The following is a 15,916-nucleotide window of genomic DNA, read 5'->3' as shown; positions in this document are numbered from 1 at the left end:
GGTATGGCGAAGTTCCAGGAAAGGTAGATGCCAATTAATTTTTCTGTTGGAAGGGAAATTTCAGCTCATCATGAAGTAAATGCCTATCGTTCTGGGAAAATTACAAAAGGACCCTTTTCCCACCCAAATATAAAGTCAGTAGGCAATCACTGTGGAGAGGAGGGACGAGGCCTGGCTGGGTGATTCTGGGTGCGAGACCCCTGCTGTCCCTCTCCTCTCCCCTAGATGTGTGGATCTTGAAGATGGGTGATTAGTTGGATGGGTGGACTTGGATTGGGGTCAGCCCTCCCTTGGGTGGGACAGGAACAAGACATTTTCCTTTACGGTGTCAAAGTTTTAGCAACATAACGGGTCAACTAGGTTAGTTCTACTGAATTCAAAGACCATAAAATGAGCATTATTTTATTATTGCCTTTAAAAGTCAAGTCTGAGATCCCACATGCCGAGGCAGAAACACTTCGGTCTCAGGTGTTGCTGGTGCCCCCTCCATGCCCACCTCCCTTCTCTCCAGCCATTGAGGAGCCTCTTCGCTGCTTTGGGTCCCCACTTGCCCACAACACAGTCATCTGCTCTATTTGTCCCATTCACTTCCACCAGCTGACACCTGGTGACTCGCTTGTGTGTCTTCTGCCTGCTCCGTGAGGATACAGTCTCCACGAGGGCAGGGATCGTGTGTATTTTGGGCACCCTGCAGCCTGGAAAAGGGTCTAGAAGGATGTCCGGCATGTATTTTGGATTCAGTTGACATCTGCTTTGTGAAAGAGAGGCATGGTTGTCACTAATGCAGTGTCCACCACCCAGGCCTCCATGGCCCTGGAAGGCAGACACCCTTCTGCTTCCAGCCCCATGGGGTGGGATGGGCTCGGATGGGGTGAGCTGGAAGCCTCCCTTCACCCAGGTCCAGCCTCATCAGCTCCCCACGGTCCTCCTCACCCCGCTGTGTTCCCAGAGAGATGGAGAGAGAGAGGTCTGTGGGGCCCTGCTCCTCCTAGAACCCCAACCAGCAGGACCCCCTGTCTTGGGGGTGTGTCTCCTGCACTGCTCTTACCCGTCTCCCTCCCACTCCACAAAGACCCCATAATACCCACCTTCCTCCTCCCCCACCTCAAATAATCTCTCTATGTGTTTAGGCTTTTGAAAGAAAAGCCAGGGGAGAAAGTGGCCAGAGTCACCCTGAAACACCAAAGCCCCTTAAACAAGGACCAGGAAGGCTCGGATGCCTTTGGAGCTGGGAGGGAAGATCCAGGTAGGAGATGGCTCACGAAGGACACGCTGTCAAGTGCGGCCGAAAGATCACAACAGAAATAGCCTGACCAGTGTCCACAGGATGTAGCCACCAGGAGAGACCTGGGAGAGCTGAGCTGTGAGAGGCCAGGGTGTGGCCGTGTAAGAAATACAGGGGAGTGGGGGGTGAGGGGATGGAATGGGGGTGATTAAGTCAGGAACTGAGCTCAAAGCCAGCACAGTGGGAAGGGAGTAGCTGAAGGGGACCACGGGTGTTGAAAAAATTTTTAATTCGAATTAAAAAAATTTTTTAATGAGAAGCACTAAGCACGTCTGAATGTTGGGGAAGGATCTTTCAAAAGGGAGACACTGCAGTTCCAGATCAGAGTCTGGTCCTGGGCCGGAGGGGGCAGCTCTTTGTGAGGACGGCAGGATGGACGCGTCTGCAGGTGCGTGGAGGTCTGCCATCTGCCTGGTGAAGTGAGGTGGGGTCTCCTGAAGTGGGAGGGGAAGCGGATGGAGGTGAGTGGCGATGCGGGGTGGAGCGTGAAGACCATGGGCGTGGTCTGACAAACAGTTGCAGAAAACCACAGGGAGCTGAGAGGGACTCAGACGGCTTGGCAGGCTGGAGGGGCGCGTATCTGTTCATTGACCGGGAGGCAAGAACAACTGCTCGCTCACCTCTACGACCTGGCAGCACCTCCTGCAAGTTATTGCCTGTCCTGAGACCACGTGGTCCAACCTCACTTAAACCCTTTCCTTAACGCTTGAGGGCATTTCTGTTCTTGGCCAACAATCTCTGCTTGAGAGAGAACTGCTTTCCCAATTTGGACCAAGGATTTTTTTGTGTGTGTTAAGTTTATCAGCCTCCATTTCTGTGTTGATTTTATTTCCCTTTTATCATAAGTCCTTATGTGCTTAGCTCTCATCGTGATTTTTAAAATGTGCACATTGATCACCTTACAATTAATATTTAAACTCGATCGCCATTCATGACAAGTACACTTTGTGTTTTCATACAATTTTCCTGACTCAGCCTAATCTGAGAATGGGGACACGGGGCGATCGGGAAGATATTTTTAGACCCACTTCTTGTCTCCAACTGCAAGATAGTTACATCTTAAGGAGATGATTATAAGGCACCTACAACCTGTATTCTGTTGCAGAAGTGTGGGCTGATTCTCCTGGTGGAATTGTTTTACTGTTGTTGTTGTTTTAGAATTTTGTAAGAAATACATTTGTGCTTTTCATTAAGGAAGGATTTTTGCCGTTGTTTGAGTTTTACTTTTCTACCTGACTTTAAGATAACTATATATACTGAAAGGAACCACTCTGAATCACAAGGCTCATTCTGGCCTGATCCACCCAGTTTGAGGCTGTGTATCCTTGAACAGTCCTTTTCTTCAGCTTCCTCATCTTTATTGTTTTGTTTTGGCTGTGCCGCATAGCATGTGGGATCTAGTAGTTCCCCGACTAGGGATCGAACCCTTTAAATGCATAGAAAAACCATTCTGAGCTCACAGGCCAATTAAAAACAGGCTGAGGGCCTCAAATTGCAAGTTTAGACATTTCCAGCTATATTTAAGGTTTTTCAGAGATGAACATCTCAGTATTTTCCAACAAGGCTCATTTGGTAATTAAACTCTTCTAACTTGACACGGAATGGTTTCCAGACCCTCTACTATCTTGAATGCCCCCTTCTTGGCATCCCACTGCCAATGGAGTCCCTAAAACGTGTCCTCCAGGACCACACAGCACTAGAAACTTGATGTGACCACTGTGGTGGACTCATTTGAACTATTGCATAACCTAATTTGGCGAGAGTATTGAGAATACTATCACCTTTTTGTATAAATTCAGTGTTTTTGTTTCGGTTGTGCTATCATCTGAGATTTGCAGTAATTTCTATAAAGAACTGCAAACATCTCTTTGTAATCAAAGTTCAGCTTTCCAGAATCAAGTACAGTCTAAGGTTCCAGGTGGGGCTCAAAAAACATTGCCTGAATGAACACCAGTGCAATCTTTGTATTTCTGGGAAGTAAGGATAAAATCCTTCTGAGGGAAACGTGTCTTTCTGTGTATGAAATGAGTGTAAAACCTTTCAGGGTGAGGCCGACAGGGAACACGACGTTTAATGTATGAAAGTGTGAATCACGGAGGAGAGGTGCCTGCATCTCTGTGTTGGACCTGACCCCCCATCTCTTCCGCAGGAGGCCCCAGAACAAAGACGGGTTTATTAGGAAAATTCACTTATATTTAAAGATCTTATCCTTGCCTGTTATCGTGAAGCATGTTTGAATGTCAGCGTGGAAAACAGGTGTTTTTTAGACACCCTTTTAAACAATTCCCCTTTTATGTACAAGAGCCCCAGAAACCCAGAAGATTCCTATCCTAGTATTTCCCAGACTGTCAGAACACCTGCATTTTCTTCACCGTCGTTTACCGTAGGAGAGGGAACTGTGGCCACTGGGGAAGATGTCAGCTCCCGCTGCCCCATCACAAAAATCCCGCAGTGACTTGTTTCCTGTTTTATCTCCAAACCTACCGGACACATCAGGCTTCACCTCAACAAGCTGCTGGCACCGAAAATAACGGATTCCAGTTGGCAGAACACTTTCTGCCATTACATCATTTACGTAGTGGTACAGCCCCCGGGCCCCAGAAGTGTGTCTGCCTCTGGCTCGTTCCCACTACTGGTTCTTCTACCCTGAAACTTAGAAGACAAACCCTCCGTTCCCCAGAGCTGCCTGAGGACGCGGAGGTGCCACTCACGTGGGAAGGACACCACGTTTTAAGAAGAGTTAAAGTGTCATTAAATAAACCCTCTCATGCTGCAGCTGAGAGGCGTAAGATGCTTCTATTTCAAGGAGTAGATACCGAGCTAGGCAGGAAAGAGGAAAGAAGTTTTTTTAAAACTGGATTTCAAAATCATCTGGGACCTAAAGTCTTAATCTGGAAACTGACTGGATATGTCCGCACAGAGACCACCAGTCCATTTCTCACACGAGGATGGAAGGTGGAAATCACTCCGTTTGCCACCAGCTCACAGCTAGCATCGCTGCATCCCAGTCATTTCCACAGCTCAGCAGCGCTCACAGAAAGAACACATACCTTGCCATTCTTGCCGTGTTATACAGAGTACCTATTCTTTGGACCCTTCTAGAAAGATGTTAATAAACAGCACCTCTGCTCCAAAAAGTCCCACACACATTTATCTAGTGAACAAGTACACACTTCGCAATTTTAATCAGTCTTTGCAGACAAGTGTGGATATGTATATGCATATATACATATATATATATATATATATCAAAATTGAGAATTTACAAGTAAGATTTGATACAATTGGTCTAGTGGTGGGTTAAGTCCATAGAATAAATCTTAAGTAGGCTACATTTCCTTTGGTGGCATTTTTAGTAATTCACTTCTACTGCATAGAAAGGGATCCAAAGCTTAAATTTAGCTCCTTTTGGAGGGGTCCAGTGAGAAAAAAGAACATGGGTGGTGTTCCACAAAGCAAGCACAGCGTGTTTATGCTGATCCCTGGAGATACCAAAGTGTCTGAACTTTGTGCCTATAAAGTATGAAAATCACACCAGGCGTCCTGGTAGCTGCGCGTGTCTGCCGTCTCTGGGATGAGCTATTATAAGCAAAACATGTGGAGAAGCAAAGTTAACAGTAACATTGAATCCTGTGTGTGGTCCAGGCCAAGAAGTAGGACTGAGCTCCAGATCAAAGATGCCTGAAGTGTCCGGTGTCCACCATGTGGCCTTGCGGACAGTGAGGCTTGGGACACCATCCCTTCTCCTGCTCACAGGCCCTAGTGCAGGTTAGTCGAGGGGGCCGGGCAGGACGAGCTTCCGGCACGACCAGTCCTGTGGTTACCACTTCCCTGGGATGGAAACCCCACACTCGTACCAGCCCACGTAGTAATAGGGGGTTCCAAAACCTATGTTGCCGAAGCTGACTGGCTCCTGGCGGTACTGGCGATAGTAGCCTGGAAGGTAAAAGGAAAGAGAGGGAAAGAATAACCAGTAATATTGTGACTTATAAAAGAAAACATATATTTGGTCTTCATCTCCATTGTTGGCACAGAGCTCCTGAAGCCCTTGGAATTTCCTGAGTGACAAGAGCTATAAAGGTGTGTGGAATATTATTACATTCATAGTAAACCCTGTTCAACCACACCGGAGTTTATGCTAAGGACGTGACTTTCGGAAAGCATCTAAGGATGAGGGCTGGTCGCCAGAGGAACCAACCGTGTGATTGTGGGGGCGGGGGGGGACCTTCAGCCCTACCCACAACTTCCAGGGAGGAGAGAGGGGCTGGAGATTGATGAAATCACTACTGGCCAATGATTTCATCAATTTTGCCTATGTAGTGAAGCCTCCAGAAAACCCGCAAAGGACAGGTTTGGAGAGCTTGCAGGTTGGCGAGCACATGGAGATTCAGGCAGAGTGGTGCTTCGAAGGGGCATGGGTGCTCCCTGCCCTTCCCCATACCTTGCACTATGCATCTCCTCCACCTGGCTCTTCCCAAGTTCCCTCTTTTTATAATAAACCACAATTTAGTAAGTGAAATGTCTCTCTGAGTTTTGTGAGCCCCTCTGGCAAGTTAATCAAATCCAAAGAGGGGGTCATGGGAACCTCTTATTTATAGCCTGTCCTTATCAGAAGGACAGGTGACAAGGTGGACTTGTGATTGGCATCTAAAGTGCATGAAGAGGGGCAGTCTTGTAAGACTGAGGGCTGAAACTACGGCATCTGATGCTATCTCTGGGTAAATGGTTTCAGAATAGACTTGAACTGTAGAGCACCCGCTGGTGTTGGAGAATTGCTTGGTGGTGCGGGAAAAGAACCCACACTTGGAATTGGCGTCTGTATCGTAGCATCAAAAGCACCTGAACCAACTGGAAGAGTCCTCATCCTAACAGCCTCCTTCCGGACAGAAGATTTCTGATAAGTTGTTCTTGTGACAAAAGTTACTTCCAAATAAATACGACTTGTGTGGAGTCACAACACCCACCCCCTGAGGTTTATCCCAAGGATGATTTGTGGGGATAATCCAGTCTCCACGTGTGTGACACAGGTAGGAAAGAGTGCTCATTAGTTCTCTCTCTCTCTCCCTCTCTCTCTCTCTCTCCCCACAGAGGAAGATCATTTTAGTCAATCACAATGGAGCACTCCCAGTAGGGCAGGCCCTGAGCTGGGCAAGCAACCTTAGCCAAGATTCGCACAGAATCTGGGGCCCCTGACTTGCCTAGAACCGCAGGCCTCCAAGATTTACCTCTTGGAATCTGTGGTAGACTTTCAGATCTTTCAAGTAAATCTCTCAGAGGAAAGAATCCTGTAGCAGTTCTGACCACTTCTCCTTTCAAGAAGTGATGCTCCAACCTCCTCAAAAAATGTTGGCAACTCAACAACTGCTCTCACCCCATTGGCCCTGTGTCCTCTTGTAACATGAAAGGTTACCTGCCATTCCGCCAGTGAGTTTCTGATGAACCAGCACCTCTGTTCAGAGCCAAAACCATGACAGAACAGTCACAGAAACACAGTGAAATACAAATGATGCATTTAATACTAACCCTGGGGCACTGTAAGATCCTGAAACAATTAAGAGATGTGGTGTATTATGTATGTTTATTTTGATTGTTAATTTTCTGTGTCAACTTGGCTAGGACATGGCATCCAGCTATTTGGTCAAATATTATTCTAGGTGTTTCTGTGAAATTATTTTCTAGATGAGATTAACATTTCAATCAGCAGACTTTAAGTAAAGCAGATTACTCTCCACAATGTGGGTGGGCCTCACCCAACTAGTTGAAGGCCCTAGTAGGAAAGGGGTGACTTTCCCTGAAGAGAAGGGTCTTCTGCCAGAAGCCTGCCTTCAGACTAACTGCAGCATTGGCTCTTCCCGGGCTCTCTAGCAGGTTTGCTGGCCCGCCCTGTAGATTTTGGACTTGCCACAGCCTCCACAATCATAGAGCCAGTTCCTTAAAATAAATCTTGTTCTCTCTCTCTCTCTTTCCCTCTCTCCACCTCTGTCTCTGTCTCTTTCCCTCTCTCCATCTCCCATTGCTTCTGTTTCTCTGGAGAACCCTGCCTAATATACTTGTTTTACTGTTTTGTATATTTTAATGTATCTTAATTTTTTGAAAATGGGTAATCTTTGTACCACCTATGGTATTTTTTTCCAAACTAAAAAATGTTAAAGATCAGAGCACCTTATATCTTAAAAAATGCCACATCACTAAAAGTGCTGCACTTCATTCAGTTGTTCTGTCTGTTTATTTGGGGACTTGGGGCAGTTAGTAATGTATTACAAGTTGTTAACTTTGAGATTAATATACTTGTTTTCACCTTGCAATGCCATCATGAAATAGTTGATACATGATCTCCTGAAGCATATCATGGTTGGTTTGTATTTGTTTATTTTTTCTTTCTCTGGACTCTTGTTCATGGCATTCTCCACCTGGAAGGTCCTCTAATCTTTGCATGTATTTTTATGACTCAGCTCAGACTCTGCCTCTTCTGAAAACCTTCTCTGGAAGCCTCAAGCGGCAGCCCCGCCCTTTTTTTTTTTTTGCGGTACGTGGGCCTCTCACCGCTGTGGCCTCTCCCGTTGCAGAGCACAGGCTCCGGACACGCAGGCTCAGTGGCCATGGCTCACGGGCCCAGCCGCTCCGCAGCATGTGGGATCTTCCCGGACCGGGGCACGAACCCGTGTCCCCTGCATCGGCAGGCGGACTCTCAACCACTGCGCCACCAGGGAAGCCCAGCCCCCTGCCCTTTGAACTCAGAGAGTAACTATAATCTGCACAATTACCTGACAATGGGACAATCACGTGACATAACTCTTGTCATTATTTGTACTTTAAGTTGCTTTTGCTCTTAGTTACCTTTCACATATTTATCCTCCCTTCCCAATTACTGACCATGTTTCCTGAGGGTAGGGGTAAGGTCTTATATTCCTTTGCGTCCCTACCTCTCCAAGGCTCACCCTAAACCCAGCATGTGGTAGGAGTATTTTGTTTCTTCCTTATTTTTATGCTCCAAAATTCTGCTAATACCCATCTTCAAATGGTAAACCAAATGCAGAGCTACAGTGAATTTTCTCCTTATGTCAGCCCTCCTCTCCACCCCCCAGTATATTACACTGGGCCTTGGTTCACATTACCTTGAGTGGTAGGGAGGGCTTCTATGTAGGACTGAGGCCCTGTTCTTCCATCCAGGTGTGAATCCACAAATTGACAATGGTCTTCACCTCTTCCCCAACTGTCGCCAATGCTGTAGAATGTATCTGCGTAAGGGAATGCGATGAGTCACTGACTGCTCCGGAACCGCCGCGCTGGCTGAGGAATTTGCACAAGCTTTGAAGTGGGCACATGACTTCAACTCTGTGTGTCACACTTTCCACGTTTGAAAGATGGTGATAATGGCACCGGTTTCAAAGTGTTATAAGGATTCAGCAGGCTCACGTATGCTAAATACTTAGCAAGTGTTCATTAAATGGAAACTACTAATATTATAGGCATTTTCAGCCTGTAGATGGGAGACCTTTCTACTCTTTGGTTTAAAAACAAGGAGGAAACTCTGATAGGCAGAGAATGTATCATGAAATAATTATGAAAAGCACGAATACCTAGAAAAATAGAAGAAACTATTTTCACACATAACTAGAAGTCGGGGGTGTGTCTGTAGCATGAGGCGCTGTCCTTGGTCCTGAACCAGAGCTGCACAGTAGGGCAAAGGTGTTTCTCTCAACCTTGGGATACCAGACATGGCTGTGTAGCCTCTCCCGGAGCAAAAGGACAGTGTGCAAGAGGGAAAAAAGAGCAGCAAGAAACGAACAGACTGGCTGTAGGGAGAGGCATATACACGGAGAAATTGCAAGGGTGGGGGATGGTTGGGGAGATTTTGACATTATCTAGAAATGATGAGCAGCAGCAAGAAACAAAAAAAACTGACCTCTGACAAAATATAAACCAGCTGAGGGAAAGTTTTCTTTCTTTTTAAATGTATGTATTAGAAAAATTAAAAGTTGTGCAAATTTTGAAATACAAAACAATTTTGGGTAGATGGGTGAGTTAAAACCAGCAGGGGAGAAATGGCACTTTGAAACGTTAGTAGTTCAAAGTAAACACTTATGTTATTCTTTGTTTTAATCCCCTACCATGATGAAAACAATGTAATTTTTGGACACAGAACAAATAGTGCACCTCATATATGTTTCACCATCCACAACTGTTTCTCTGTAAAGTTGTTCCAACGGCAAAAATCGTAGGGAGTACTTCTCCTCAATACTTCCAGCTTACACTCACACCTTAAAAGAAATTTAAAGGCCATTTTTCTTCGTTGTTAATGTTATGGGATTAACAAAAAAGAAAAACGGCCTTTAAGTTTCTAAGAGAATTTTGGATTTCATTCCTAAAAAGTAGTAGATTTAAAATATATACATATATTCCTGGGTACCAATGTAAATACTAGTCACTCCAGAATAGAGCCTGCAAAACTGGCTTGCACTTGAGCCAGACTGAGATGTGATGGGTCCATACCTCAAATGTATTCTGATGCACCTGCTATGTCAAGTTAACATCTGATAAACTAAAAGCTTTCCACACCTTCCCATAGCACAGCATCCCTAAAGACCTACCTTTCAGGTTATCACTGAGGTAGATCTTATACCGCAGTGAATTACAAAGAACGACTCCCACAAACTTTCTGTACCACGTCCGCTTCACATACTGTCGGCCGTGGCAGTCCGTGTAGCCAGGGTCATGTTTGAAAGCAAATGGGATCCAGATGGGCTCACCACCTGGACGACACACAGCACACCTTCTAAGTCATGGCGTTTCACAGTGTTTATTCTTGCACAAAATACCGGAGAATTTGATTTATTCACTGGGACTTCCCCTTCTCTCGGGGCTTTTCTGAGCAGTCTTCCCACCTCCCAGTGGTCTCTCTCTCTCTCTCTGTCTGTCTTTTCTCTTCTTTCTTTGTACTGAAGTACAACTGGGGAGTTCCTTGTACCTGAATGCAGTTAACGTATTTGCATTTCTATAAAGGATTCTCAGAGTAAGAAAAAGCCTAATTTAAGCCAAGGAACATAAGCTATAATGGCAAATTTGACCTTGCAGGGCATGTCACCCTACCTCCCCACCCCCAAAATCCCTCAGCACAGGCACCTCCTGTTCTTATCACTCATAAGACCAGTCTTGAACCTAAGCAATAGGTCTTTCTTGGTTTATTTGAAAAACAAAGTAAAATTTTGTCGTACACTTAATGCATTTTGCTGTCTTTTCAGCAATTTAAAATATTCAAAGGGGTTATGAAAATAAAGTTATCTATTTTCATAGATACTGGCCACCCATAATGGATTTTATAGAGATTGGCTGCTACGGCCCTATTTAAAAATTTCCAGAACATGCTTTTCCCTAGATTAGGATGATGGGTGCAAAGAAACCACAGAAGTTGTCAGAAAATTATGAAAACACAAAAGCGGTTCAGCCTGTCTACTTGTAACCATAACAATCTCATATGCAATATTCAACTTGACTACCAGAATGTCAAGTTTATCAAGAAAAGAAACTTACCTGGTGGCCTCACGACAAGCAAAGGATTATCTGTAGAATGAAAAGTAAATAATTGAAAAAAAAAAAAGTAAATAATTGACTTCACTATTACATCACACAGCCACGCAACTGTTGAAATGTGTTTTTTTGGTAATTAAAAGAACTACCCAAGCTAGAATAGATAAAGAAGGTATAAGATTCATTTGACAGATGCCAAGACATTCCCTTAGTTTTTACTTTCTAGGCATTTCCTTTCAAGAAATACTCTTTTCTATTTATATTGTCTTGTTATTTATATAGAAGGAGTGGGTCCTTGACGATAATATTTTGACATTGGGTACCACAAAATAATTCAATACTCATTATGTTTTAAAATGTGTCCATCTTGGGAAAACAGTTCAGTGGTTTCTTAAAAAAGTAAAAACACACACCTACTATGCAATCCATCCATGCTACTGCTGCGTATTTACCCGAGAAATGAAAGCATATGTCCTTAAAAATACTTGTACATGAATGCTCATGGCAGATTTATTTGCAATAGTCCGAAAGTAGGAACAATCCAATGTCTATTAACAGGTGAATAGATACAAACTGTGGCACATACAATGGAACACTGCTAAGTAATAAAAAAGAATGAACTACTTATAAATATGACAACATGGATGGATCTCAAAAGGATGCTACGTGAAAGAAGCCAGACAAAAGGACTCACACTGTATGATCCCGTTGATACAAAATCCTAGAAAGTGCACATGAATCCATAGTGACAGAAGGCCCATGAGTGGTTGTCTGAGAAGAGGGGAGAGGATGGGCACACGGGGAGGGAAGGGAGGGCTGGATTGTACAGCAGCAGGAAGAAACTGTCGGGGTGATGGCGCCGTGCACCAGCATGACTGCCGGGATGGCTCCAAGGGTATAAACATACCCCAAAGCTTCCTCAGCTGTACATCTTGAGGATGAACAGTTTACTGTATGCCATTTCTACCTCAATAAAGCTGTTTTAAAACATGTCTATATCTTAGCCCAAATAGTGCCACTTAATATGAATCTACATTATAAGGAATTCTGCTTTAGAAGAAGTTCATTTTTATAAAATACTGGCCAGGTAAACATGGGCCATCTTTTTTTTTTTTTTTTTTAATTATCACAGAGTAAAATTACTTTTTTAGGGTACACATCCTATGAATTTTTACCACACGTATAGACTCATGGAACTCCACCACGATCACACACAGAACATTTTCGTCCCCCCAGATCTGCTTTGTGCTGCCCCTTTGTACAGACCATTCATTCTGACATCATCTGCTATCTATAAAATAAAGTGACATACCATTAGCTGTAAGTGTAAATGCTTGTTTTACTCTCCTGCTCTTAGGAAATAATCTAACCAAATGGAAGCGACAGCCACGTTAGAGTGGAGCCGACCCAGCTGGGCTTCTGTAAGTGCCTGTCTCGGGACCATGGGTACCAACTCTCCAGCCTGGCTTCCTATACAGAAAGGCTGCCAACCCGGCACCTGCCACCATGGGCCAGCTCTGTGTGTACTGCCTCAGACCATGACCACGGGGACATCTCACGGAAGGGCTTGAGAGCTCTGCACACCTGCATCCCAAAGTAGGGACATCCTCTGAGTGATACTGCTTGCAAGATGGACAGTATTTTAATTAGACCCTCCATGTTAAGTAGAGACATTTTCCTCTCCTCCTAAAGGAAGCGACTAATTGAAAGAAGCATCTGCCCCTCAGGTCACATGACATTTATGCTCTTCAGCTGTTTGCAATTAAAAAACAAAAGGAATTTATCTCTGTAACTAAATCTCTACAGATAGATTCAAACTCATCTTTCCCACATGGTTGAAAACTAGATTCCCCGCCCCGCCTTTTCATTGGAATTTGACCTTTTCACTTCTCAGGCAGTTCCAATGAAGATTACTTTCAATTTTATTATCCAACTTTTAGCTTAGCAGAAAGAAAATCATGTTTATCTTATAAAATGACATCCAATATGAACTGATTAAAGAGAAGAGGATTTCACTTCTTCAGTTCTTATTCTATTGTAGACATGATTTCAGACTATTTGTTATTAAGAAAAGGAAAAAAACGAGGACATGAAGTCACCCATACCTGATTCTGTGACAAATGAGACCGAAGGGCTGATAGGTCCATAGCCGTGAGGATTTTTGGCCTGAACTTTAAAATAATACCTGAAATTGGAAGAAAACATATTTTGAAAGAGAACCTTGTTTAATTTTTGTGCAATGAGACAAACACCCAAACTATCCAGCACCTGCTCCGTGGCAGGGTTTGAGTCCTATTTTTCACAAATGGATACACCACTGCTATTTCTTCGGGTTATTTCTAAACTTTCTCATTTGCCAATAACTTTTCAAAACAATACGTGTGACTAATGGGAACAGAGGGGCATACTGGGCAAACAGCTCACTTAGATTGTGTGTGTTATTTAGAGCGTCAAGGGTTGAACCGCCCTGCGCAGGCCCGTCCTTGGATGCAATGGTCTCTTGTCCCGTCTTGAGTTCTACTGACCGGAGGGGGAAGATGGAGCGGTGAAACGCTTACCAAGCAGAATTCCAACTGTAACCTAATTCTAATCACTGGAGTGTGTGAAAAAGCAGGATGTTTGACGGTGTGATGATGCAAACCCACTGTTGGCAGGGAGAAGGCTGAGCAGTCCTGAGGCCGGTCTCCTCGGGGGAACTAACACGACAACAATGTTCTGGGTGCAGGACAAGGACTATGCTTGCCTCTGGAGCCTTAAAGTCACTGAGTTTCCAGCTTCTGTGCCTCGTGGAAAGAGAAGCAAGTCCGGGAAGGGGAAGAGGAAAAGGTCTGGAGAGGCTTTGCTGTGGATTAATCTTTTTCTTGGAACAGAGAATGTGCTAGAAAGCACATTGTCTGAATCAGCCTGTTCATCTAGAGGGAGAATGACAAGCCAGGTAGATTGGGAGTCCCAGAGCGTCTTACTTTGGACTCTGATGAGCTCTAGGACCAAAAGTGGTGATGAGAAAATACTGGAAACCAACACAGTTAAGACCCACTCTACTTACTGCTCATCTCTGTGTTGTCCTCCCCTCTGGGATTCCAGGTGTTATCTGTGCTCTCTTAGCCCCTAACTATCAACACTTCCAGGTAAAGAAGGTGGGTAAAAAAATCCCTGTGCGGGGAAGCTCTCCACCACTTCAGAGAGTTCAGAAGGAGTCTTGGTTTCCAGCTAGCAGAAGCTACACTTCAATGTTACCAAATCCTGTATTTCATTGTCAGACACACAGATCACATGCACTAATTAAGATACCCTACATTTTTAAAAGGAGAATTATTTACATTTAGAGAGCAAAGGCATGTGTCCGTGGCACCTCTGCCCTGGCACCAAGCCTCCTGAGTTTCTGAGCTTCTGAGAACCCCAAGGGAGCCTCTGGTCTCACAGTTACACAGAGATATTTGACTTGGGGTTTGATTAAACAGAGAGCAAAGAAAAGCCCACTCGGTAAAATCAAGTCTTCTTTTAAGCTTTCCAAGAAAGTATATTCACATCTCATTTAGGACAGAATGCTTTTTTAAATGTCATTTTTTTATAAGAAAGATATGCACAGTTAAGAACATAGGAATTCCCAAATCTCAATTCACTCAGCATTCTGTGTTTCCTCAGTTGTGCGTGCTTTTAACTCCGCGGTCGTGGAGTTATTTAAGGCAGACTCTGCTGGCCGTTCAAGCAGTGGGTTGGGCATACATCAATGATAACAGTCCAACTTTGCAGATACTTTTTTTTCCTTAAAAAAATAGGAGGGCTTCCCTGGTGGCGCAGTGGTTGAGAGTCCGCCTGCCGATGCAGGGGACGCAGGTTCGTGCCCCGGTCCGGGAAGATCCCACATGCCGCGGAGCGGCTGGGCCCGTGAGCTGTGGCCGCTGAGCCTGCGCGTCCGGAGCCTGTGCTCCACAGCGGGAGAGGCCACCACAGTGAGAGCCCCGCGTACCGCAGAACAAAAAAGAAAAGAAAGGAAATCGAAACCTGGAGAGTGACACTGATATTCAGAGGCTACAGGGGACCTTTCTGTTGAATATTTCTCAAGCCATCCCTGGAGCCACGCTGCTACCTCTTCCCCAGCTCCACAGAGGGAAACACCCTGTGCAGTTGAAGAGATGGCAGACGGATGACCAAGCGCCTGAGAGACTATTCCGATTTCTTGGTTGTATCCATTTTGTTTTACCACTGAAACCTACGCATTCTCCAAATCTACCCTCCTGTCCACACAACAATTCCAGGGCTCCGCAAAGCCCACAGGGCCCAGTTCTAGAGATGTATTTCCACTCGAACTCGCCTAATGTGTCAAAGTAAGTTTAGATATGCTGAGCTGTAAACAACACGGGATCATGAAAGGAGTAAAAGTCCTGTTTTCGAAAACCACACAAGACTTTTTCTACAGACTAAAATGTACATTTCATACCCTGAAGAGTCTCTGTCTCACCCAAGAAACAAAAGCAATCCATGCCTTGCCTTCTTCTACAAGCTTCTGGCACCTTCTTTTGAACAGCCTCCATGGTGACAAATCTTTGTACCTTAGGTATGGACTTACAATATGAAGATTCCAGAAAGTGATTCAGGGTTGAGTTGGGGGAATAAGGTGGGCAATGCCCACTTCATCTTGTCAAAAAAGAAGATTCAGTTACAAAGAACCAAAGCCAGTTTTTACATCCTGTCTCCTCTTGGGCTGGACCGACTTCTGCATCTCTTACGAGGACTCTGAAGGGGGTCCTGAGAAGCCCTGAGGACTGTGCAGAGGGTGGGGAGACGCAGCCTCTGTGGAATAAGCACGTGGACACCCCAGTGAGCCCATCGGAGACGCCCTGCGTTAGGGGAAACGCGGGGAAAAATGAGCGTCCTTACATCGTGGCACGCTTCCCGGGCTGTAAAAGTTCAGCAGCTGTTGGGGGGTCGGAGGAAGCCTCCGTAGGAGGAAGTACACGCCCCGCTTTCCAGCCGGCCCACTCCCTCCGCAGGACGCGCGAACCACGGGGCAGGGGCAGCTGCTGCTCCCAGCCTGTCTATCAGGGCGCTCAGTGTGGGCGGACTCAGGACTCGAGCCTCAGGGGACAGGAGGGCCCTCAG

General features: G+C 45.2%; 1 protein-coding gene across 1 annotated transcript in view; it reads right to left on the bottom strand.

Annotated features, from left to right (window-relative positions):
- Positions 1-4,449: 4,449 nt before the first annotated feature.
- FNDC1 (fibronectin type III domain containing 1) overlaps positions 4,450-15,916 on the bottom strand; it is an 84,198-nt gene continuing 72,731 nt past the window's right edge. The window contains 5 exon segments of the mRNA XM_024747997.1: positions 4,450-5,221; positions 8,401-8,523; positions 9,877-10,038; positions 10,817-10,846; positions 12,919-12,998. Coding sequence (XP_024603765.1) covers positions 5,106-5,221; positions 8,401-8,523; positions 9,877-10,038; positions 10,817-10,846; positions 12,919-12,998 — 511 coding nt within the window. The 3' untranslated portion in view covers positions 4,450-5,105.

The sequence above is a fragment of the Neophocaena asiaeorientalis genome, unplaced genomic scaffold (assembly GCF_003031525.2).
Source record: "Neophocaena asiaeorientalis asiaeorientalis breed wild unplaced genomic scaffold, Neophocaena_asiaeorientalis_V1.1 scaffold123, whole genome shotgun sequence".
In the NCBI taxonomy this organism is placed as follows: Eukaryota; Metazoa; Chordata; class Mammalia; order Artiodactyla; family Phocoenidae; genus Neophocaena; species Neophocaena asiaeorientalis.
Note: the sequence above shows the minus strand (reverse complement) of the source record. Positions and strands in the feature narration are given on the sequence as shown.